The sequence below is a fragment of the Thalassophryne amazonica genome, chromosome 3, assembly GCF_902500255.1.
Source record: "Thalassophryne amazonica chromosome 3, fThaAma1.1, whole genome shotgun sequence".
In the NCBI taxonomy this organism is placed as follows: domain Eukaryota; kingdom Metazoa; phylum Chordata; class Actinopteri; order Batrachoidiformes; family Batrachoididae; genus Thalassophryne; species Thalassophryne amazonica.
Window position 1 is genome coordinate 48,925,384 of NC_047105.1, and position 25,887 is coordinate 48,951,270.

The window sequence follows — 25,887 nt, forward strand, 5'->3', positions numbered from 1 at the left end:
CATTCTTCTAACCAATTGTCCAATCGTATAACCAAATCGATAAGCTCAGCCAAATCCCGCGGTTCCTCCTTAGCCACCAGGTGCTCCTTCAGGACCGACGACAGTCCGTTTATGAAGGCGGCGCGGAGCGCAGTCATATTCCATCCAGATCTTGCAGCCGTGATGCGGAGGTCAACTGCATATTCAGCTGCGCTCCGGCGCCCCTGTCTCGTTGACAGCAGCACGGTAGACGCGGTTTCGCATCTGTTAGGGTGATCAAAAACAGTTCTGAGCTCCCTCACAAACCCAGTATAAGAGGCAAGGAGCCGTGAACTTTGTTCCCAAAGCGCTGTAGCCCAAGCGCGTGTCTTACCTCGAAGCAAATTAATCACGTAAGCCACCTTACTGGCGTCAGACGCGTACATCACGGGATGCTGTGCAAAGACGAGCGAACACTGCATAAGAAAGTCCGCGCACGTCTCCACACAACCTCCGTACGGCTAATGGGGGCTTATGTATGCTTCAGGGGATGGTGGGGGGGGGGGGGGGGGTCGTTGAATGACCAGTGGAATGTCTGTATTCGGCACCGGGTCGGCAGGAGGAGGAGCTGCAGCAGCGCCCTGAGCGCGCGCTTCCACCTGCGCGGTGAGAGCCTCCATCCTGCGATTAAGGATGATGTTTTGCTCGGTCATCAGGTCCATCCGCGTGGTAAAGGCGGTGAGGATGTGCTGCAACTCACCAATCACGCCTCCAACCGACGCCTGTGCACCCTGCTCTTCCATTGGCTGTCCAACAGATGGTTGACGCCCCTCGGGATCCATGACATTGGCCGAGATATCCTGTTGGGGAAAGTGTAGTGACACGGACCCACAATAGGGGGCGCAAATGAACGGTCAATAGATGAGCCAAAAGGTAACAATTTAATGTTGTGAATGTGCACAACGATTATACAGACAATCACAGAATCTGATAGCAGTTAATACACAAAGGTGACGTGTGGGCAGGCTCGAGGATAGAAGACGTCTGTCCTGAGAAGAGCCGGAACCACACGATTTCCACCGCCACAGAACCTGGTGAATACTGGAGCCGCCAAGTCCCGAATTCCCAGGTGATCACCGTCCCCGACTGTCGGATCTGGTACTGCTGGCGAGGAGCACAAACAGTGAGATGTGGGTGTGTGCACACCCAGTAACAAAAACAGTCAGAAGGTGGAAAGTCACCTCCACCTCTAATCACACACTCGTACAGCTCCTGTTAAACCACTTATCTGGTTTGGGTGTGAAGCGAAGCCGTCGCTGTTCACACCAAACGCCAATCCAGCAGATAAGGCACACCACAGGAAAACAGCTGCAAAAGAGTTCAGACTATTATTTAGTTTTAAGTCAGCAGAGAAATTACCTTCACAGGTAGATGATATCTCGGCAGCGAGGTGGAGATGACGTCCGGCTTTTATGGAGTGGATTGATGAAGTGGAGATGGGTGACAGCTGTCATGAGTTGATGAGTGACAGCTGTCAACCCCGGCTGTGTCCGTGGCGGCAGCGCCCTCTCGTGCCTGAAGCCCGCACTTCAGGCAGGGCGCCCTCTGGTGGTGGGCCAGCAGTACCTCCTCTTCTGGCGGCCCACACAACAGGGTTGAAGTTATGTTTTTTCTTTTGTTCAATAAATAAAAAAAAAAGATTGGGTTGAACTTTGACCGCGTCAGCCTGCTGACAAGCGACAATGTGCGCTCCCATCAGAAGTGTCGCTTTAGCTTGGCTTTTGACACGCGCCTCTAAAAAGCAACACGTCTCATTGGAAATAATCAATCAATCAATCAACTTTTTTCTTGTATAGCGCCAAATCACAACAAACAGTTGCCCCAAGGCGCTCCGAAATAATGATTTTTAGACCGATTCTTGACGCCTCTCACGCTTCTGACGCATGAAAGGCCCATTAATCTGCAATAATGAGCTTGAAATAGCGCTGATCAAAATAATGAGGATAATCACGTGATCGGGTTGGGATATCTCTAATTGATTTATGGATTTTTACAGGCTACTGACAGCCCCATTTCCACTGAGTGGTTCAGGTCAGTGATGCAGAACCCTTTTGATTGGCAGGTGGAACACTTATATTGATGAGCGCACATGTACAGTGTCGTGTGGCTTCTCACCCCACACAGAAGCAAAACTGAGTATTTTCACATTATTTCATTTTATTGTTTTGTGGATCGTGGGATAATTTCATCGCATGCAGACTGAGACGTTATGAGCAGATGAGGGGCTGTGAGTCTTCCAACTTGCAGCACAAAATGGCCCGTGGTGGAAGAAGAGGAGGCTCTGTTCACAGCAGAGACTTGAACCATCAGTCACAGACACAATCAATGGATTACACCTGTAGCTGACCGTTCTAGTTCCGGATCAGTACAGCAGAGACTTGAACCAGCAGCCGCAGATGCAATTAATGGATTACACCTGTACGAGGTCTCTTAGATAATAAGCCTACCCTTTTATTTATTTTTTTTAACTATATGGATTTGAATGACATGCGATTACACCAATCATGCTTGAACCCTCGTGCGCATGCGTGAGTTTTTTCACGCGTGTCGGTGACATCATTTCCCTGTGGGCAGGCCTTGAGTGAGATGTGGTCCCGCCCTCTCGGCTGAATTCCTTTGTTTCACACGCTGCTCGAGACGGCGCGCGTTGCTTTATCAAAATTTTTTCTGGACCTGTGAGGAATATCTGAGTGGACACTATTCGAGAAATTAAGCTGGTTTTCTGTGAAAAGTTTAACGGCTGATGAGAGATTATGGGGTGTTTCTGTCGGTGTAAGGACTTCCCACGGAGCGGGACGTCCTGCAGCGCTTCCAGGCGCTGTCGTCGGCCTGTTTCGAGCTGAAAACATCTTAATTTAAGGCTTATTTCACCCAGGACATCGTGAGAGAACAGAGAAGATTCAGAAGAGGCCGGCATGAGGAATTTATGCGGACATTCCACTGTTTAAGGACATTTTTTTAATGAAAGACGTGCGCGCAAATTCGCAGAGTCGTTTCCGTGACGACTCGGCAAATCTGTGTGCGCCGCGACAGGAAAAACACCTCCGTGTTGAAAACCATTTGTAGAATTCAGGCGGCTTTTAATGGCTTTCAACAAGTGAGTAACTGAGAAATTGTTTAACAGCTTGGGCATGTTCCAACTTGCCCGTTAAGATTTCCAACGGAGGTGTTTTTCCTGTCACGACCCCCCGCGGTCGGGTCCGGCCCGACATGCGACTCTGCCCGCACGTTCTTTCATTACAAAATGATCGTTAATGGAATGTCCGAATAAACTCCTCATGCCGACTTCTTCTTAAAGTTCTCTGTTCTCTGACGACTTACTGCGTCAACAGAGCCTGAAATGTGGAAGTTTTCAACTTGAAACGGCGAGACGCTGCCGCCTCGAAGCGCAGATCGCCGTCAGGCGCCGTGGACCGTCCTTAAAGCGACACTACCAGACCAAAATCTCTCATCAGCCGTTAAAATGTTTACCGAAAACCACCTGAATTTATTGAATGGTGTCCACTCAGTTGTGCCTTTCAGTTTTGAAAATTTTTTTATCAAACAAAGCAACAGTCTCTGAGCCATTCCTAAACAATGAAAAAAATCGACGAGCGGGTGGACGACTCCTCACTCAAAGACTGCCCACAGGCGAATGACGTAACCGACAGGCGTGAAAAAACTCTTGCATGCCCACGAGGGTTCAAGCATGTCTGATGTAATCACACGTGATTCAAATCCATATGGTTTTTGAAAAAAATAATAAGGTCGGATACTTTTTTAATAGACCTTGTATATTTACTCTGTACGTGAATGGTTTTAATATTTAACAATAGCATGTTTATTATGTTACTAACGTACAGTAAACTAACTGTATTCAAGAAGAAAACAAGATTTTAAAAATAGCTGATATTTTCAGTCCCACGTGTCATTTTTCAGATTTGAAATGCATGTACCTGTTTGTAAGAAAAAAAAAAACAAATAAAAAAATCCACACTTCCTGATCACTTTTTTCTGATGTCACAGATAGTAAAACAAACTATTTTTTTTATCAGTTGATTACGACCAAAGAGCTGGCATCATCTCCACCTGCATGCCGAAATCACCTGCAGAATTTATTTATTTATTTTATGAATACCATTCTGTGTTCTGAACTGTGCCAATATCGTCACTGTTGTCAGACTGAAGGTTTTCCTCCAAGTTTTCTTCTCCCTCATTGTCATCTAAATAAGGCTCAAAACCATAAGGCTGTGTCCCCACAGCTGCTTCAGAATCACCTTCACACTGGACTTAAAAAAAAGATCCACACTAGAAAAAAAAAAAAAAAAAAAATCAACCAAAAACAGCTCGACCTCTGCTGTGTTTACAGTTGATTTGGGTTTGAATCAGCAGGTCCCATTCTCGTGATGACGTAGCAACAATGTGGGCGCAGCTGAGGGCTAAAATAGAGTGCAGGCTTCAGACAGCTGTTTATCCTTCACCTGCGCACTTATCTACTTTTATTGTTCATGGTTTTTTCAAATATCAACATTTCATCATTTTTAATAATTATTTGTGCACATTTTTTGGTGTCACCTGCTCTTTAAGACCAATTTTTGTAGGTTCTGGGTTTTTTGGGGGTTTTTTTGGAGGTTTTTTTGGGGGGTCACCCTGTATTCGCAGCGCTTCACTTTTTCTGCACTTTATGTTACGCCCTTATTCCAAAATGGAGTAAATTCATTTTTCCTCTGAAAATTGTACTCACGACTCCCCATAATGACAACATGAAAAAAGTTTTTTTTTTTTTTTTTTTGAAAATGTATTAAATATAAAAAACTAAGAAATCACATGTACATAACTATGCACACCCTTTCACACTATAAATACTTTCGCTGATGCATTGTAATTCACAGAACCTCCCAAAACTAGTAAAAACACAACCCCATGACTTACACTGAAAAATATGGTATTTACTTATGTAGTTTTGCCCAAAATTGCTTCCATGTACAATGATGTCTTTTGCAACTACATACATGATTATTGCCACATTTGGTATGTTAGTGTGACTCCATTGAAGCTTACAATATGTACTATTATCTGAGGGATAATGTGTGATGTTTATATTATATTCTCAGATCAGACTTTATTTTTAACTTCTAGAGCACTGGAAATTTTGCTTTACTTTCTGACAATAACAGCAAGAAAGAAAGACAGAACTGTACCTGATAGAAGATACCCGGCCTTGTTGTTGGCATCCAGTTTGACTCCACACAGTGAAGAGAAGACTGGAGTGTACACATACTGGATGTCTTTGGCCTTGTCAAAACCTTTAAACATCTGTGCACAGACATGCAGGGATGTGAAGAGGACACAGCTTAAATACATAAATGTAATATGAAGCAGAAATAACATGGAGCTACAGGAATGTCCAACTTAAATACTTAAAATTGTCTAAAAAGTGGATCATAATATGAGATAAGTTTGATTATGACTTACAGAAGATTATGTAGATTGGCATGAGGTGAGCTCTGGCTCTTAAAGAAGCCGGTATTTGGATCGTGTTGTGTAGGGGTGACAGTAGCCGAGGTTCGCAGTGAGAATGTAACACTGCACATGCACTCTGTGAAAGTCATTGCAGTACACCGTCTGAAATCCACATTGCCACTAAAGAGGCCACAGCGCCTCAAAAAACAAAAGCACTTAAAACTTCACCAGCAGCTGAACGTAGCTACAACGGTTAACCCCAAAAGTCAGACACTTCAGCCCTGCAGCTCTGTGGATACCAGGAACAGGAGGAGGCGCTCTGCAAAAAGCCAGTGAGGACATTTGTGTTGATCACCTGGAAAATTCAATTCGGATCAAAGTTCCAGAGCTCTGACCAAGGCGGGTGAAAGCCAGCCCCCGGGTGGTTTTTGAAAGGTTGAGGGGAAATGTGCTGCAGCTAATGCAGAATATGAGTTTATTACATTTCTTACTGTGTACAGTCCTCATTAAAAAGCGCACTCTTAAAATGACAGTCTAGTGTTGCATTTTTCCTCAAAATTCTCTACATTCCTGATCAGTAGTATTAATTGAGTTTGGCAATTCATTACATTTTTAGACTAATTCATATCATGTGACAGAACCGTGGTGTAAGCAGTTAGTCTGCTGGCTTCCCAAGCAGAGTATCTCTGCTTCAAAGCTGCCCATACCCCATTATCGTTTTATTAACTTTTTGCAAATTACTCAGCTTTCATACTTTAAAATTTACAGTATTTTCTAGAAATGTATTTACATATTATTACTGCATTTTTATTATTTATTTATTTTTTTTTAGAATTACACTGGCCAACAATTTTTTTTTTTCTTGTATGAACTTTGAGAACTGATTTAGGGTAATTTTGGAGTGCTGAATCCAACTCTGAGCTCAGATTTCCTCTATCACATTACGGTTTTTTTTCCAATCTGGATGTTCCGTATTGATGATGATGCAAACATTGCTCATTCAATCACAGGTTTGACGCCACTAATCATGCATGAAAGCAGTTTCAAAAGGACAGTTTTTAAACCAGGTTCGCAAAAGAGCTGCCATATCATTTATGGCACTGAAGAGGTGTGCGAGACTGCAGCTTCTGTTTCAATGCTTGATACAAGAAATATGTTTTCATATCAAAAACGTGATGTGATTGGCAAAAACTAACACCAGATTCCGTACCCCCAAATTATACCCATAAAAACTGCATTGAAAAACTCAAAGCAAGAAATATCGTGTTGATCAGTGTTATTCTTGCAGCTGCAACTTTTTCTGTAAAAACAATAGAATTTTAAGTTTTTTTTTTGGTTTTTTTTTTGGTTTTTTTTTTACAGTGTATCCAACCAGTGACTAAACCTTTTTAACACTGTAGGTCAGCGTATTACAAATAGTTATTTAATGAACAGCAAAACAATACAAAAATGCACAGATAACATATTGTATTGCTGTCAAATTGGTTTTATCAGTATTTCCTGACTGGTTAACATGCATTTTAAAATTTATATCAACAAGTCTACAAACTTGCAATGCATATATGCAAAAAGTTTCATATCTCGGGTTGCTACTATGGATTGAATTTGTGCATATGAACAAATTACCTATATGGTTGTGTAAATTGGAGGACTTGTCAACGAATTTGAGCTTTCATTTTCGTGCCCATCCACATGCACACTACATGCCTCTGAGAACAGACACACAGTGTCCCACATACTCTACACACTTATGGAGGAGATGCATGCAAAATAAGTTACTACCATAATGTGAAAACAGCTTTATGGTGCAGTTTGTTTCTATTGAGAAGTTTTGTGTCCAACCTCTTGATCAAAGCCAACACAGGCTGTTTTTTTAGTTGATTTAGATGTAAATAAACAGTACAACTTTTCAGAATGGAGGAGTTCTAAACAGTAAGCATGATGCAGGTCAGTGCCAGCAGTAAATGTTCCTGTTATTCTTATGGTCACTTTACTGTGTATTTGCACAACATGCTCTGGCTATGACATAGAATGCAGTGACATCAAGTTTCATATTTCCATCAGGACAAATCTACAGTTTTTCTTCTCATTCTGTCATTTAAGACGGTTTGTGTTTCTGAAATTGATTCTCTGCCAACCAGGCTAACCGCAAGTTGGTTCTGGTCCAAAGGTCTCACCTTGATCATTTTGATTTCATATTGAATCATCTTCATATACGGTGAGGAGCTGTTGCTAGGCGACACAATCTTCTCTCCAGAGATCTTTGCTCTTACAACTGATTGAAGGGAAAAAGAAAGAAGAAATTAGTTTAACTTAACTTTGTTATAAGTTAGAGACAGACAGATGGAAAGAGGGAGAGAGAGAGAGAGAGAAGTAGAGGTATGGGTATTTTACTTTTAGGGTCTATCACTACACACAGTGTGTCAGTCTCTCTCAGTAGTGACACAGGATGTGTCCCTCATCTCCTCTGGGAGAGAAATCAAAGCTCACATGGAATACCAAGTAGCTCGGAGCTTCAGACTGCTATTAACTCCACACACTCATATGTGTAAATATTCAGTTCAGTTCAGTTTGTTTATATAGCACCAGGTCGCAACATAAGTCAACCAAAGGTGCCTCATAAAAATAAGGTCTAACCCTAACCATCCCTGAGCAAGCCCATTGGCAACAGTGTTAAGGAAAAACTCCCTCAGGCATTTTTGTGATTGCAGGAAGAACCCTTAAGCAGACTGGACTCGGCATGGTGACCATCTGCTTTGGTTGTACTACAAATTACAGGAAATCAATTAAATAAAGCACAACAAAGATGATGGAACTCAGCATCCAGGCACTTATAAAATCCAGCGATGAGAGTGACTCGTAGTCCACAACAAGTGGTAAAGATCATCAATGAGTGAAGTTGGATCATCATATTCAACTGACAACTACATGTCAACATGTTGTTATAGGTTAGCTAGATGAACAAAATACCAGGTGTATGATTCTCCACAGGAAAATACAAATCGAGCAATGGAATAGTATCAGTTATACTTAAATCAGTTTCTTCCAATTGGAAAAAAACTGATATTTGCATGAAGCTATTACTTGGTGAGATGTAAGGTTCATTAAATTCATGCAGCCAATCATTGCCAGACAATATTACTCCAGGAGTTAGCCAGTTTTCACTTAACTTGTCCCATCAAAGGTATACCGTGGCTGACAGAAGAATGCATGATAACCTTTAATGAATGCTAGCCAGTAGTAACCACATATGAGGTCTATTAGAAAAGTATCCGACCTTATTATTTTTTTCAAAAACCATATGGATTTGAATCACGTGTGATTGCGTCAGACAAGCTTGAACCCTCGTGCGCATGCGTGAGTTTTTCCATGCCTGTCGGTTGCGTCATTCGCCTGTGAGCAGGCTTTGAGTGAGGAGTGGTCCACCCCCTCGGCGGATTTTCATTGTCAAGAAATGGCGGAATGCTTTGGGCTTTTTTTCCATCAGAATTTTTTCAGAAACTGTTAGAGACTGGCAGCTGGAAACCATTCGAAAAATTGATCTGGCTTTCAGTGAAAATTTTATGGGCTTGACAGAGAATAAGGACTGTTACTACAGCTTTAAGGACGGTTTTAAAGACGCTCGGCGCGCCGCGCTCCGTGCCGCCATCAAGAGCCACAAACCACCGGATCATTTCTAAACGGATGGCTCTGTGGAGCCAGGACCGTTGTGTGCACTTTCTCTGGTTATTACAAGAGCTGGACATCAACCATTTTCCGGCAGATTTCACTTTTAACAAGAGATTTTGTCATGGAAAGCCAAGCGGAGGCTTCGCGCGTCACGACCGATTTGCTGATGGAGCGAGACAAAGGAACACCTCCATTTTGGTCTCACAGGACGGCTTTGAGGCGTGGAAAAACTCACGCATGCGCACGAGGGTTCAAGCTTGTCTGACGCAATCACACGTGATTCAAATCCATATGGTTTTTGAAAAAAATAATAAGGTCGGATACTTTTCTAATAGACCTCGTAGTGGTCCATTAGGGATTACACAGGGGCCAAAATTTAAAAATGTTCCAGTCATATTAGAAAATATACTTGATTATTTGTGTGATTCCACAGACAGTTTTGGGGAGGTGATGGTCTAGTGGTTAAAGCGTTGGGCTTGAGACCAGAGGATCCTCAGTTCAAATCCCAGCCTGAGTGGAAAATCACTAAGGGCCCTTGGGCAAGGTCCTTAATCCCCTAGTTGCTCCCAGTGTGTAGTGAGTACCTTGTATGGCAGCACCCTCACATCGGAGTGAATGTGAGGGATTATTTGTAAAGCGCTTTGAGCATCTAATATACGCTATATAAATGCAGTCTATTTACAGTTGATAGTATATTCCAAAGATAGTTGCTTCTTTGAGTACAAAGTAATGCAAGTCAAAATTAACAGGAAATTCCTGGTTACTTAATTTACTGTTGAGTAAAAATAGCAAAAGTGGAGGCATCAAATATAACCCCAATTCCAATGAAGTTGGGACATTGTGTGATATGTAACTAAAAACAGAACAATGATTTGCAAATCCTCTTCAACCTATATTCAATTGAATACACCACAAAGACAAGATATTTAATGTTCAAATTGATAGACTTTTTTGTTTTTGTGCAAATATTTGCTCATTTTGAAATGGATGCCTGCAACACATTTCAAAAAAGCTGGGACGGGGCAACAGAGACTGGGAAAGTTGATGAATGCTCAAAGAACACCTGTTTGGAACATTCCACAGGTGAACAGGTTAACTGGAAACAGGTGAGTGTCATGATTGGGTGTAAAAGGAGCATCCCCAAAAGGCTCAGCCATTCACAAGCAAAGATGGAGTGAGGATCACCACTTTGTGAACAACTGCATGAAAAAAATAGTTTAAGAACAATGTTTCTCAACATTCAATTGCAAGGAATTTAGGGATTCCATCATCTACAGTCCATAATATAATCAGAAGATTCAGAGAATCTGGAGAACTTTCTACACGCAAGTGGCAAGGCCGAGAATCAACATTGAATGCCCGTGACCTTCCATCCCTCAGGTGGCACAGCATTAAAAACCGACATCATTGTGTAAAGGATCTTACTGTGTGGGCTCAGGAACACTTTAGAAAACCATCAGTCAACACAAGTTGTCGCTACATCTACAAGTGCAAGTTAAAACTATACCATGCAAAGCGAAAGCCATACATCAACAGCATCCAGAAACGCCGCCACCTTTTCTGGGTCTGAGCTTATTTGAAATGGACAGACGCAAAGTGGAAAAGTGTGCTGTGGTCTGATGAGTCCACATTTCAAATTGTTTTGCGAAATCATGGACGTGAGGTCCTCCGGACAAAAGAGGAGAAAGACCATCCAGATTGTTATCAGCGCAAAGTTCAAAAGCCAGCATCTATGATGGGGTGTGTTAGTGCCCATGGTATGGGCAGCTTACACTTCTGTGATGGCACCGTAAGTGCTGAAAGGTACATCCAGGTTTTGGAGCAACACCTGCTGCCATTCAAGCAACGTCTTTTTCAGGGATGTCCTTTCTTATTTCAGCAAGACAGTGCCAATCCACATTCTGCACGTGTTACAACAGTGTTGCTTCGTAGTAAAAGAGTGCGAGTACTAGACTGGCCTGCCTGCAGTCCAGACCTGTCACCCATGAAAATGTGCAGCGCATTATGAAGTGCAAAATACAACAAAAGAGACCCCGGACTGTTGAACAACTGAAGTCGTACATCAAGCAAGAATGGGAAAGAATTCCACCTACAAAGCTTCAATAATTAGTGTCCTCAGTTCCCGAATGCTTACTGAGTGTTGTTAGAAGGAAAGGTGATGTAACACAGTGGTAAACATACCACTGTCCCAGCTTTTGTGAAACATGTTGTAGGCATCCATTTCAAAATGAACAAATATTTGCACAAAAACAATAGTTTATCTGTTTGAACATTAAATATCTTGTCTTTGTGGTGTATTAAATTGAATATAGGATGAAGAGGATTTGCAAATCATTGTATTCTGTTTTATTTACATTTACACAATGCCCCAACTTCATTGGAACTGGGGCTGTATCTTAGGGTCTTGTTCACAAGGAGCGGGGGGGGGGGATAAGATTGAGCATGAGACTGACAGACAAATTGGGGCTGACATCTGAGGTCCTGCAAATGGAAGTTAGACTCCTTCGTTGGGTATCTGGATTTACACTCATGTACAGGGTGAGAAGCTTGAATATCTGAGACTGGAGTAGAACCATTGCATGGAAAGTAGCCCGCTGAGTTGGTCCAAGCATCTGCTGAAGATGACCCCTGGCTGTTTCCCTAGGGAGGTCTTCCAGGTACATCCACGTGGGGGGGATGCCTTGAGGAAGATCCAGGACATGTTGGAGGGGTTAGTTGTTTGGGAATGCCTTGGAATTCCCCAAGAAGAGTTAGAAGACTGTCTGGGATGAGTTGCTTGGTCTGCTGCCACTACCACTGCAAACCAGGTCAACGTGTTTGGTTTGATTTGGTGAAATGTGTGTGTTACATAACATAACTGAACATAACAGATGGTGCAAAGTATTCTCGTTTTAATTCATAATAGCTCACTAATTTTCAATAATTTGCATCACTTTGTATCAAAGAAGGAGCAACTATCTTTGGAACCTGCTGTCAACTATCAACTATCTATGGAGTCTTCATGATAAATAATGTGGCATAATTTTCAACATGATTTTTTTCTTTCTTAAAATTTTTTTATTTTGACCCTATACTGGCGACAGTTACCAGTCTAGGAAGGTTATCGTACATTTCAAAAATGTACAATAACTCAGTCATACAAGACTGTAAATTTCATTCCACCATCTTTGATGGTACCAAAAACCTGTTAGGCCTATATTAGGCAGGAAAGAAACACATTTCCTGACAAAACAAGGTACACCCATTTTGCAGAAAACAGAAAATACAACATGAAACTGCAGAATTAGGACAGCAGCTCAAAATGAAATGGTTTCAGTCTTTGGTATTGCTATGTGATGAAAATATTGCATCAAATGGACAGTGTTGGAGAAGAAGAATGAAATAACATTTGGTTGCAAAAATAATAAATACTAATTGCGAAAATAATTTTTTTCTGTTGCAACCTCTGATGTACACTATCATATTGGAATGGCACAAAGAAGCAAATAAGTCCCTATGGCCGGCGTCTCCCTTGCTTAATTAATTCAGGAAATCCAACAACCTTTGCCTGCTGAACTACATTTCCCTAAAATTTAAAACAAATTGTCTGAACGATCAATCAAATACAGAAAAAACTGAAGGATTATTGTTGAAAATAAGAAAGCAATATGGTTTCACGTGTGAGTGCCTCCATACATGTGCTAGTTTCTTCACATATTTATTTAAATCTGGTACTATCAGTTTTTTCATGCGTCAATTAAATTCTTTATCAGCCAACATCAAGCAGCAACCGAAAAATGCAAATGCTAAAATACCCTCGGCCGTATGAGCATTGTCTACTTTATAATCTGTGTTTAATTGATGCAAAGTGTGTGCATATATATATATATATATATATATATTTATAGTGAGGAGAATAAGTATTTGAACACCCTGCGATTTTGCAAGTTCTCCCACTTAGAAATCATGGAGGGGTCTGAAATTTTCATCTTAGGTGCATGTCCACTGTCAAAGACATAATCTAAAAAAAAAAAAAAAAAAAAAAAATCTGGAAATCACAATGTATGATTTAAAAAAAAATTGTTTGTATGTTACTGCTGCAAATAAGTATTTGATCCCCTACCAACTAGCAAGAATTCTGGCTCACACAGACCTGTTAATTTTTCTTTAAGAAGCCCTCTTATTCTGCACTCTTTACCTGTATTAATTGCACCTGTTTGAACTTGTTACCTGTATAAAAGACAGCTGTTCACACAATCAATCACACTCCAACCTGTCCACCATAGCCAAGACCAGAGAGCTGTCTAAGGACACCAGAGACAAAACTGTAGACCTGCACAAGGCTGGGATGGACTACAGGACAACAGGCAAGCAGCTTGGTAGAAGACAACAACTGTTATGATTATTTATTAGAAAGTGGAAGAAACACAAGATGACTGTCAATCTCCCTCGGTCTGGGATTCCATGCAAGATCTCACTTTGTGGGGTAAGGATGATTCTGAGAAAGCTCAGAACTACACAGGAGGACCTGGTCAATGACCTGAAGAGAGCTGGAACCACAGTCACAAAGATTACATTAGTAACACATGATACTGTCATGGTTTAAAATCCTGCAGGGCAGCAAGGTCCCCCTGCTCAAGCCAGCACATGTCCAGGCCATTTAAAGTTCACCAGTGACCATCTGGATGATCCAGAAGAGGCATGGGAGAAGGTCATGTGGTCAGATGAGACCAGAATAGAGCTTTTTGGAATCAACTCCACTTACCATGTTTAGAGGATGAGAACAACCCCAAGAAAACCATCCCAGTCGTGAAGCACGGGGGTGGAAACATCATACTCTGGGGGTGCTCTTCTGCAAAGAGGACAGGACGACTGCACCGTATTGAAGGGAGGATGGATGGTGTCATTTATTGTGAGATTTTGGCAAACAACCTCCTTCCCTCAGTAAGAGCATTGAAGATGGGTCATGGCTGGGTCTTCCAACATGACAATGACCCCAAACACACAGCCAGAGCAACTAAGGAGCGGCTCCGTAAGAAGCATTCCAAGGTCCTGGAGTGGCCTGGCCAGTCTCCAGACCTGAACTCAATAGAAAATCTTTGGAGGGAGCTGAAACTCCAAACCTGAATGATTTGAAGAAGATCTGTATGGAGGAGTGGACCAAAATCTCTGCTGCAGTGTGTGCAAACCTACAGGTGAAAAACTACAGGAAATGTTTGACCTCTGTAATTGCAAAAAAAAAAAAAAAAAAAAAAAAAAAAAAAAAAAAGGGAAGAGGTTACATGAAGTCTCTGTGGGAGCAAGTTGGGGAGCTTTAGGGATTATCCGGTTTGATGGGGATTTTAACCAAGAATCCTCTTATCACAAGCCAACCACTTTAACCAAGTGACCAATATGATTTGTTGGAGAAGCCAAAAGATACAGTTTTGATCATAATATTTATAGTATTGTGCTACAAATTATTTAATCAGTAGATGTCAGGCTTCTACTACGGTTTATTAGAAACAGCAGAGATTCCATTATGATACAGGATTCTGTCACACATTTCATGCTGAAAGACTTTGTCTTGTGCTCTTTAACAAAGACATATGCTATGGGTTAGGGTTAGATAGATAGTAAATGTATAAATTAATTTCATAATTTAGTAAAGAAAGAAGTTTGGATTATGTATATATATATATATATATATATATATATAAAGATATATAATACAGACACCACAAATGATCGAAGCATGAAATGATGGTTCTCAATTCCAAAGAACTGTGAAAAAAGCGCATAACAAGTGGATAGAAATGCGCACAAATGCACTCTTCCTTTTGCCGCATTAATGAAAATTTGCTTAAGAGTTGCAATACTAGTTGGATGGAAACACAGCTAATGAGAGAGAGGACCAGTTCCTGCTGTAATAATGTTACACGTAAGTATCGTTTGTTATGATGACATAATGTTACAAATGATAAAATAACCAAAATTATTGTTCAATCTTATTTGTGAAAGGTACTCCCACGCAATCTGGTGTGAAGGGGCCCTTAATCTGCCCACTTTATCCCCTGGATAGGCAGAGTCAGGCACTGCCAAGATGGCAACAGAAAGCTTTTAGGGGACATCAGGGAGGGTTTTTACAATCTGTGGTCAATACTCCTGGTCCTTTGGTGTCACTGCTCGTGTATTTCGAGTATAAAACCAAAAACACAAAGCCTATACTAGTGACTGAATGTTGCTCTTGTAATTGGTTGTTGAACGGTGCAACATAATTGTCGTTCCTTTCCTTCCACACTGTTCTCAAATCAAACAGGGAGGACGCCCCCATGTACAGCAGCAGAGTGAGTGACTGAAAAAGCCATGAAAGGAGAGATGCTACAGTATAAGAGGGTGGGAGAACGTGTGACCCGGCACCCCTCCTGCCCTCACTCTTACACACAGCTAAGCAAACCACCCCTTTGTTTTTGCTTCACTCTCCTTTCATAACTACACAACGGTTTTGTGCAGTGGTGAGAGGAGGAGGAGTTCAGTGTGCTCTGTGAAATCAGTTCAGGAGAAAAACGGACCTCTTTTTTAACATGCACACAAACATACAAACATAAAAAGTTCATGTAAAGTTCAAGAGCTCAATCTCTCACCCGGTGCAAAGTGGGCTACATTCCAAAGCAAGTGTTGTTTTTAGTTTTCAATCTAGTTTATAGTTGTCATTTTTGCACAGAGCTGGTGAGTTTATATCATCTGTTGCCAGAAAACGTTTGGGCCTCAGACCACCAAAATTCTGGTTTGATGTCCAGCACTTTATGTTGTTTTATTTAAGGAGCACAATCATCAGAAAGCCTCACATGGTCCATAAAATCTTATAATGACATCATGAAATTGAACTGAATGTAAAAAAGTTATCATTCATTCATTGATTTTCTGCTGCATATTCTGGCCGGATCACGGTGGCAGCAGACCAAGCAGCTCGGGCTACACTTCCCTATTCTCTGCCAAGTCCTGTAACTCTTCCTGAGGGATTCCAAGGCATTCTCAAGCCAGCTGGGAAATATAACCTTTCCAGCCTGTCCTGGGTCTTCCCTGAGGCCTCCTCCCAGTTGTCTGGCTGGAAGACCTCCTCAGGCAGACAACTGGGGCCATCCTCACCAGATGCCCAGACTACCTCAGTTGGCTGCTTTTGATGTGAAGAAGCAACGGCTCTACTCCGAGTCCCTCCCAGATAGTCAAGCTTGCCACCCTGTCCAGGAGTGTGAGCCCAGATACCCAATGGAGGAATTTTATTTCCGCCGCTTGTGTGTGATCTTATTCTTTCAGTCATTACGCAAAATTCATTGCCATAGGTGAGGATAGGAGCGTAAATTGACTGGTAAATTAAGAGTCTCACCTTCTGACTCAGCTCCATCTTGACCACTACGGTCTGGTACATCCAATAAACATCAGGCACCGCCCCAATCCATCTACTGACCCCGCCACTTGTGAACAAGACCCCAAGATACTTAAACTCCTGACTTAACTCTCCCCTGACCCAGAGGGGCCAATCCACCCTTTTCCAATAGAGGACCATGGTCTCAAATTTGGAGGTGCTGATTATCATCCCAGTCACTCCACATATGGCCTCAAACTAGCTCAGTGCACATCGGAGGTCACTGCCTGATGAAGCCAACAGAACCACACAGCCCAGTGTAACGTGTTTTTTTTTGTTTTTGTGCTCCTGTGACGAAATGAGTCAAATTTTTGTGACAGGGCTTTTTTTTTTTTAACTCACTCTTACTAACCCTACTCCCACCCCCAACCCTAACCTTAGCCATAACCTAATCTTACCCCCGCCAACCATAACCACCCGACACCCCCCCGGCTTCACTTTTAATTTTGTGCAGCCATCATGGAATGAATTAGAATGAATTTGTTCTGCTGTGACGAAAATAAGGCGCTTTTCATCACAATATCACAAACCAATAGATTAATGTATTAATGCTGAATCATGACTTACCATGAGACGAGGTTGAACCACATCATCCGCAAAATGCAGAGATGCAACTCTGGTGTCACCACACTGACCCCCCCCCCCCCCAGTCCCTGATTCAACCTTGAAATCCTGTCAATGAACATCATGAACAGGACTGGTGACAAGGGGCAGCTCTGACACAGTCCAACACCCACGGGGAACAGGTCCAATGTAATACAGAGGATGCGGACAGAGCTCCTACTTTGGTCATATAGAGATGGGATGGTGCATTGTAGCAGTGCAATTCAATTCAATTTCAATTTATTGGACTTATATGGCGCCAAATCACGACGTCACCTCAAGGCGCTTCACAGGAACAACTCGGCAATGAAAAACCAAAACAAATTAAATCAAGGATCAAAGACCATGATTAAAAAATTAAAAGCATAATAAGAAAGTTAAAAATGTAAAAGGAAAAAAAGAAAAGAATAATAAGCATAGTAAACAATCTGTTAATCATATAAAATAGAAAACAAATGTGTTTTCAGTTGGGACTTAAAAGTCTCAACGGAGTCTGCACAGGCCGGGGCACGATAGGAAAAGGCTCTATTCCCGCACTTTTTATTCACCCTAGGGACACAAAGCAATCCTGCATCCTGTGAACGCAGAGCCCGGGCCGGTTCGTATGGCTGAAGTAGATCAGCAAAGTAGGGCAGCGCCAGTCCGTGAACAGCTATATAGACCAGTAGCAGGACCTTAAAATCTGAGGTCAGACATAAAAGTTATGAATAATGGAAAACACACCCCTTTACTAACTATGATTTGTTCCATATTTTAACACTGCAGCTGAGATTATGTGGCAGTCAGGTACACAAACTTTACAGGTGTCTAGACTTTAAATATGGTTTAAAACTAAATGTAAACTGTAGAAAATAGATCATTTATATGGGCACTCATGCTTTGATAAAAATACAGAATACGAACACTCATCACACATGTCAACGTTTGACAAGAAAAAGAAAGTTCACATTTCAAATAGACTTCCATCCATCTGTAGATTAAAACAAAGTCTAAACTCAGAGCCACCAAAGCAGAATCTATGCTCAATAACTTTGAGCAAAAAATGGGATAGTTACCAAACAGAGAAACCTGCTTTTGTTCGAAATTATACACACCAGCAACAGTAACAGTCATAAAAAAATAAATAAATGGAGCGTACTCTTTCCTTTTATTTATTTTTCTGCCTTGTTTTTACAGATGGAGATGGACTAGTTGTCTGCCCATGTGGTTGCCATCCAGGACCCAATACAGTTCCGTAGTGTGGTGGATGCAGTGGCACTTGGCACCCATGCAACCTCTCTAACCTGACTCTTACCCCACATTGACATGGTCTGGGGTTCAAGCCCATCCACGCCCATTCTCCCCATATATCTGGAGTTGTGTCAGGAAGGGTATCTGGCATAAAACCAGTCCAAGTCATGATGCTGATCCATATCAGACCTGATGTGGTCATCCCAAGGAAATGGGATTTACCAAAAATCAAAGCCACACAGGTGACCTTTCAACTGATAAAGAATCACTAAATGGGAACCCCCAATGAAACCCCTGACTTTAAACTAAAGACATATAAGGATCATGTCCTCAGTTCATCAAAGCATCTTGACAAATATGATTTTTAAGTCAAAGATTTGGGGAAATTGGCACACATTCAAAGCACAGGGACTCAGGTTAACTACAAGCAGCATTTCATGAAAGAATATGGTTTCATCACAGTTTATGCTACACTTACTGGTCACTTCAGTTTAAATTCGATTTAATTTATTTTATTTACTGTGGTCCCAGCTCTCTTCAGGTGATTGACCAGGTCCTCCCGTGTAGTTCTGGGCTCTCTCAGAATCATCCTTACCCCACGAGGTGAGATCTTGCATGGAGCCCCAAACCGAGGAAGATTGACAGTCATCTTGTGTTTGTTCCGTTTTCTAATAATTGCACCAACAGTTGTTGCCTTCTCAACAAGCTGCTTGCCTATTGTCTTGTAGCCCATCGCAGCCTTGTGCAGGTCTACAGTTTTGTCCCAGGTGTCCTTAGACAGCTCTTTGGTCTTGGCCATAGTGGATAGGTTGGAGTGTGATTGACTGAGTGTCTTTTATACAGGTAACAAGTTCAAACAGGTGCAGTTAATACAGGTAAAGAGTGCAGAATAGGAGGGCTTCTTAAAGAAAAACTAACAGGTCTGTGAGAACCAGAATTCTTGCTGGTTGGGAGGTGATCAAATACTTATTTCATGCAATAAAATGCAAATTAATTATTTAAAAATCATACAATGTGATTTTCTGATTTTTTTTTTTTAGATACTGTCTCTCAAAGTTAAAGTCTACCTACGATAAAAAATTACAGACTTCTCCATTCTTTGTTGATGGGAAAACTTGCAAAATTGACAGCGGATCAAATACTTATTTGCCTCACTGTATATTGTGCCGAATCACAACAAAGCTACCTCAAGGCGCTTCACAAGAGTAAAGTGGAACCTTACCAACCACCCCCCAAGCAATCACACATGTGACGGTGGTAAAAGTAAAATTCCCTCTGATGATATTGAGGAAGAAATCTCAAGCAGACCAGATTCATAGGGGTGACCCACTGCTTAGGCCATTCTAAATTACAAGGCTTTTACAAAATTTTACCAAGCTAAAGAAACAGGAAACAGGAAAAAAAACAAAAAAAAAAACAGAATTGTATCAAAAACAGAGTGCATTATTCAGGTGACAACATCATTGGCGCCACAGGCAAGTCGTCGTGAGATCAGTCTGGTGCCCTGGGGTGCAGGACCATCATCCATCCATCGCCTCGCCAGTTTCACTTTATTAAAAGCTGTTTTCATAGAAGACTGCATTCCAGACTGCAGTGGCTCAGTGAAGTCCCCCTCAGCAAGGTGGTCCATGGGCCACTGTGTCAGCTTCAGCCAGGGCAACTTGTGGTCAGTCCACAAGAGCTCTGGTCAATGCATTAAGGTGATATTTGGACCAAGTCACATTTTCCAGCTTGCACCTAGGCAATCTCTCAAGGGGAGGTGATGGTCTAGTGGTTAAAGCGTTGGGTTTGAGACCAGAGGATCCTCGGTTCAAATCCCAGCCTGACCAGAAAATCACTAAGGGCCTTTGGGCAAGGTCCTTAATCCCCTAGTTGCTCCCGGTGTGTAGTGAGCGCCTTGTATGGTAGCACCCTCACATCGGGGTGAATGTGAGGCATTATTGTAAAGTGCTTTGAACGTCTGATGCAAATGGAAAAGTGCTATATAAATGCATTCCATTTTTAAATGCAGTCCATTTATCAAGTACGTTCTTGATCTCTACCTAAATGATTTTATACTATTTTCAGGTTGTATAAAACCTCATTTATCTCTTATAGGCAGTTTAAGTCCTTCCCAGACCTGAATTGTTGCTTTGGTGACCATTGAAATGACAGTTGTTACGTCCACCTGATGGTTATCAGCTTCACCAGCCCATATAGCTACCATGTCCAATTGTCTCCATACCCAGTATGAAGTCCTAAAGATCTACAATAGCTGCTACAACTGGCACTGTTCTGTCCATAGTTACAAGCTGCTGTTTCTGCAATGAAGACTTTGGACCAAGCCCACTCAGATTCTACGTCTGTCATAGGAAGAATAGAATACAGGGAAGGGTCCTCTGGAGGGGAAATATGTAGACCTTGCAGACAGCTGTTGACCTGGCAGACCACCAAATGTTGCTAGTTCAATGCTTGGATTTGCATCCAGCAGCCTCCTTTGTCAAATAAACCACAGAGCTTTTCTGTTCTCTCTCAGCTGAGTATATTTTTACAACCCCTGGCAAAATTATGGAATCACCGGCCTCAGAGGATGTTCATTCAGTTGTATAATTTTGTAGAAAAAAAGCAGATCACAGACATGACACAAAACTAAAGTCATTTCAAATGGCAACTTTCTGGCTTTAAGAAACACTATAAGAAATCAAGAAAAAAAATTGTGGCAGTCAATAACGGTTACTTTTTTAGACCAAGCAGAGGGAAAAAAATATGGACTCACTCATTTCCTTTTTATATGCAGACTAATGAGCAGATCTGATTTGATGCAGGTGTTACTTTTTTAGACCAAGCAGAGGGAAAAAAATATGGACTCACTCAATTCTGAGGAATAAATTATGGAATCACCCTGTAAATTTTCATCCCCAAAACTAACACCTGCATCAAATCAGATCTGCTCATTAGTCTGCATCTAAAAAGGAGTGATCACACCTTGGAGAGCTGTTGCACCAAATGGACTGACATGAATCATGGCTCCAACACGAGAGATGTCAATTGAAACAAAGGAGAGGATTATCAAACTCTTAAAAGAGGGTAAATCATCACGCAATGTTGCAAAAGATGTTGGTTGTTCACAGTCAGCTGTGTCTAAACTCTGGACCAAATACAAACATGGGAAGGTTGTTAAAGGCAAACATACTGGTAGACCAAAGAAGACATCAAAGCGTCAAGACAGAAAACTTAAAGCAATGTCTCAAAAATCGAAAATGCACAACAAATGAGGAGCGAATGGGAGGAAACTGGAGTCAACGTCTGTGACCGAACTGTAAGAAACTGCCTAAAGGAAATGGGATTTACACACAGAAAAGCTAAACGAAAGCCATCATTAACACCTAAACAGAAAAAAACAAGATTACAATGGGCTAAGGAAAAGCAATCGTGGACTGTGGCTGACTGGATGAAAGTCATATTCAGTGATGAATCTCGAATCTGCATTGGGCAAGGTGATGATGCTGGAACTTTTGGTGCTGTTCCAATGAGATTTATAAAGATGACTGCCTGAAGAGAACATGTAAATTTCCACAGTCATTGATGATATGGGGCTGCATGTCAGGTAAAGGCACTGGGGAGATGGCTGTCATTACATCATCAATAAATGCACAAGTCTACGATGATATTTTGGACACTTTTCTTATCCCATCAATTGAAAGGATGTCTGGGGATGATGAACATTTTTCAAGATGATAATGCATCTTGCCATAGAGCAAAAACTGTGAAAACATTCCTTGCAAAAAGACACATAGGGTCAATGTCATGGCCTGCAAATAGTCCGGATCTTAATCCAATTGAAAATGTTTGGTGGAAGTTGAAGAAAATGGTCCATGACAAGGCTCCAACCTGCAAAGCTGATCTGGCAACAGCAATCAGAGAAAGTTGGAGCCAGATTGATGAAGAGTATTGTTTGTCACTCATTAAGTCCATGCCTGAGAGACTGCAAGCTGTTATAAAAGCCAGAGGTGGTGGTGCAACAAAATACTAGTGATGTGTTGGAGCGTTCTTTTGTTTTTCATGATTCCATAATTTTTTCCTCAGAATTGAGTGATTCCATATTTTTTCCTCTGCTTGGTCTAAAAAAGTAAGCGTTACTGACTGCCACAATTTTTTTTTTCCTGATTTCTTATAGTGTTTCTTAAAGCCAGAAAGTTGCCATTTGAAATGACTTTAGTTTTGTGTCATGTCTGTGATCTGCTTTTTTTCTAAAAAATTAAACAACTGAATGAACATCCTCTGAGGCCGGTGATTCCATAATTTTTGCCAGGGGTTGTATATCACGCAGCCTCCTGCACTAACACTGGTCCGGCTCCCTCCATGCCAGACAACCCTAAAACAAATCTCTAAAGCCAGGAATCAGTCAGCCAAAGCCGTCACTCCCAGCCCGCTGCTCAGATTGTGCTGCACCTGACAATTAAACCTCAGTTTGTGAGTGATGGCCCACATGGTGGCAGCTGCTTGTAACTGTTCACACTGCACTGTATGTATATGGACCCAGTCACCAGGAACTCACGAACAAACTATCCTCCCAAATCAAGCTCTAGGAAGTGGCCCCAGTCTTTGTATACGATTTGAGAGCTCTGTAACACTGTGTTGTCGATTCACAAGAGTTGTTGAATCCCTCTTGGTCTGGCCCCTCGCCTGATACCAATTTGCCTTGGCCCCCTACTAGGTCCTGATGCCACTGACAATACAGTTGCCAGCTTCACAGAGGAATTTAAACCCCTCCACCACAGTGAGCTGGAAATTCCAGGAGCAGCTATTCTGTTCTCACTGACTAATATAATGAAAATTATATTTAAAAAAATGTATTGACTTGTGTCACATTTCCTATTAGCATGTACGCTGTAAAAAGAACGATCATACGGCTACTTCTTCACCTCCAATTGCACCACCAGCATGTGTCTGTATATGCTGTGCCAATGAAGATATCATATCACTGACCTGTTTGTCCAATACTGCTTGTTTGAGCTGCACTTTCTTTTCCAAGAAGAAACTGCATTTTCAATAATATATACTTTTCAAAGTATTTTGCAAATTTCCTGACCTGCATATATTCTACCAGTCTGTGCAGAATAATGGGTTTATGGGTCTTGTAAATTGGAATTAAGTAAACCATCAAGTAACTGGGTTTCACCAGATTGTATCACAGTGGAAGAAGAGTTCCTGCCTCCCTCTTTCTTCAATTGGTGCTTATTTTCAGGTGTATTTAGTAGAACCCAGTACTTCTGATCTGTATGACCTTAATAAAAGCAGGCATTTCCATCTACTAAATCCAGATATATAATTTCATATGCACTGGAATAAATTAGTCACATGTTCCTTTAATATTAGGCATATTAACTACATCTTCCCCCACCTTTTGTGCTTTATTACATGCATAACTGCGCAGTTTATCCTGTGCAATAATTTTACCATATCTATACACATGTATACATATATTTACTCACTTATATTCTATTTTTCACATAATCTGTTCACATTAGTATGTATGCACCCACCAGCAAACATTGCAATATACTTTAGTTACCTTTCTTTAATGTAAATGTTTTCTTTTCTACTGTACGACTCTTGCCGCTGCAACAAGTGATCAATGGGATCAATAAAGTTTTTATCTTATTAATGGAGATAAAGGCTTAAATGTTCCAAATGGCAAAGAATCCTTCAAAACATTCTGGAACATTTATTTGAACCCAAATTTGGCCGAGCGATGATGAAATCCTATTTTCAATTCAGCTGTATAAAAACATTTTGAATTATGCATGCAGACAAATAGACACAGCACAGCCCAAATCGCTATATCCTCCAGTCTCAGGAGGGCAGTGAGAGAGGTAATGAAAAAAAAAAAATAGAAGCAATTTTCATGACAGCAATAACTGTTTGCCTCAAAGTACACAATGCTGAAAACTCAGGGTTGGACACTTTCCGAACCCAGCTGATGGTGGGCAGTTACAGCATGTTATACTGATGTCTGTTGTTGCAGTTATGAGAGATTACAGGTGATTATGGAATCACAGATCTGTTTTTATTCCAAAATTATTGCTTTAAAAAATGTCCTTCTGCCTCAGACTCTCTGCAATGTTTAACCCCAACATGGCACCTTTGAGCTGTTGTAGCACTTTCAGTGCAGCTGCAGAAGCTGCACTATGAACAGGAATAAGGAAAGGCACACCTGCAAAGTGAAAGCAGCTGTGCATCTTGCTAACAGCTAAAATATCACAAACGTTTACCATGAGAACCGATGTAGTAAGTAACTTCCTTGCTCCTAGATGAATCGGCACCCTTGTCATGCTCACAAAGCTGGACTGTCACGGGCTTTCACACCGATATTGTTAGTATGCAGACCATTAGACCAAGCCTATAGACATGGAAATTAAGTGAAGAGAGAGAGGGGAAGAAAGGGCGAGATGGAGTAGGCAGTGTTGGCATGGTTTGGCCTCTGCCCAACACACAAGCCACACACACAAACGCACTACCATACACACAACCCCAAATACACAAACACGGCTGCAGAGTTGTCCAAGGTTTGTTCAGATGGGATATTACTCAGATGTACAAGTTTATTCAAAGGGCTCCTGCACTCTGACAACACTGTCAGGTCAACAAAAGGCCAGCAGCTCTCTAAGCTTAGAAAACAACCAGAACAGAGAAGCTGTGCAAGTAACGAAGTGAAACATTTCATTAGGTTTACTGAGTGTAGGTTAGTCCTTCTTTACAAATGCAAACAGTAAGCCCATAATTTAAATTTAATGTTAGTGCTTGTCCTCACATATATACATTTCAGCAAAAACAGACTATTCATTTAAGTCCATTTATTATACAGTCGCAAGATGTTGTCATAGAGGAGGTAGCTCAGGGATAAGGAGCTGGCCTGTCAATATGTAGACCTGGGTTTGAGTCCTGTTCACGCTACCTGTCTTTATCCTCAAACAAGACACTTCACTTGCATTGTTCCAGACAACCCAGCTGTAAACAGGTACTAGCCTCGGCTGGGGAAGTAACCTGAGTCAGTCTGGTGTCTCGAGTCTCTATCCAGGGGGAGTCACAGACTCTCTTCTGTTTCAAGTTATGGAATATGGAGATAAACACCACCGGGCCTCAGGCCCTATAAAGCACTTGCTTCTTCTTCAAATGATGTTACCTCAAAGTGTGATACACAAATAAAGTCTAAACCTTCCAGCACACTGGTGACAGTGGTACGTTGAATTCTGTTAGTATAGGGGAGGTGATCTAGTAGTTAAGGCATTGGGCTTGCGACCAGAAGATCCTTGGTTCAAATCCCAGCCTGACTGGAAAATCACTAAGGGCCCTTGGGCAAGGACTTGGGCGCTCCCGGTGTGTAGTGAGCGCCTTGTATGGCAGCACCCTCACATTGGGTTGATTGTGAGGCATTATTTGTAAAGCGCTTTGAGCGTCTGATGCAGATGGAAAAGCGCTATATAAATGCAGTCCATTTATAGTAGAAACCTGAAGCAGACCAGTCTCAGTGTGGTGACCACCTGCTATGGGCATATTAA

General features: G+C 41.6%; 2 protein-coding genes and 1 long non-coding RNA gene across 4 annotated transcripts in view; 2 read left to right on the forward strand and 1 right to left on the reverse strand.

Moving 5' to 3' along the window:
* syn2b (synapsin IIb) overlaps positions 1-25,887 on the forward strand; it is a 266,425-nt gene that overhangs the window by 194,311 nt on the left and 46,227 nt on the right. The window lies entirely within an intron of this gene.
* The window catches only part of LOC117506665 (metalloproteinase inhibitor 4-like), a 43,456-nt gene that overhangs the window by 10,231 nt on the left and 7,338 nt on the right, over positions 1-25,887 (reverse strand). For both annotated transcript variants that reach the window (XM_034166204.1, XM_034166203.1), the window contains exons 2-3: positions 7,638-7,735; positions 5,199-5,313 (exon numbers count right to left, since the gene is read on the reverse strand). In XM_034166204.1, coding sequence (XP_034022095.1) covers positions 5,199-5,313; positions 7,638-7,735 — 213 coding nt within the window. The remainder of the gene's footprint in view (positions 1-5,198; positions 5,314-7,637; positions 7,736-25,887) is intronic.
* LOC117506667 lies at positions 7,434-25,690 on the forward strand. Its single transcript, XR_004559526.1, has 3 exons — positions 7,434-7,444; positions 11,280-11,284; positions 25,586-25,690. It is a non-coding gene; the product is annotated as an uncharacterized LOC117506667 (long non-coding RNA).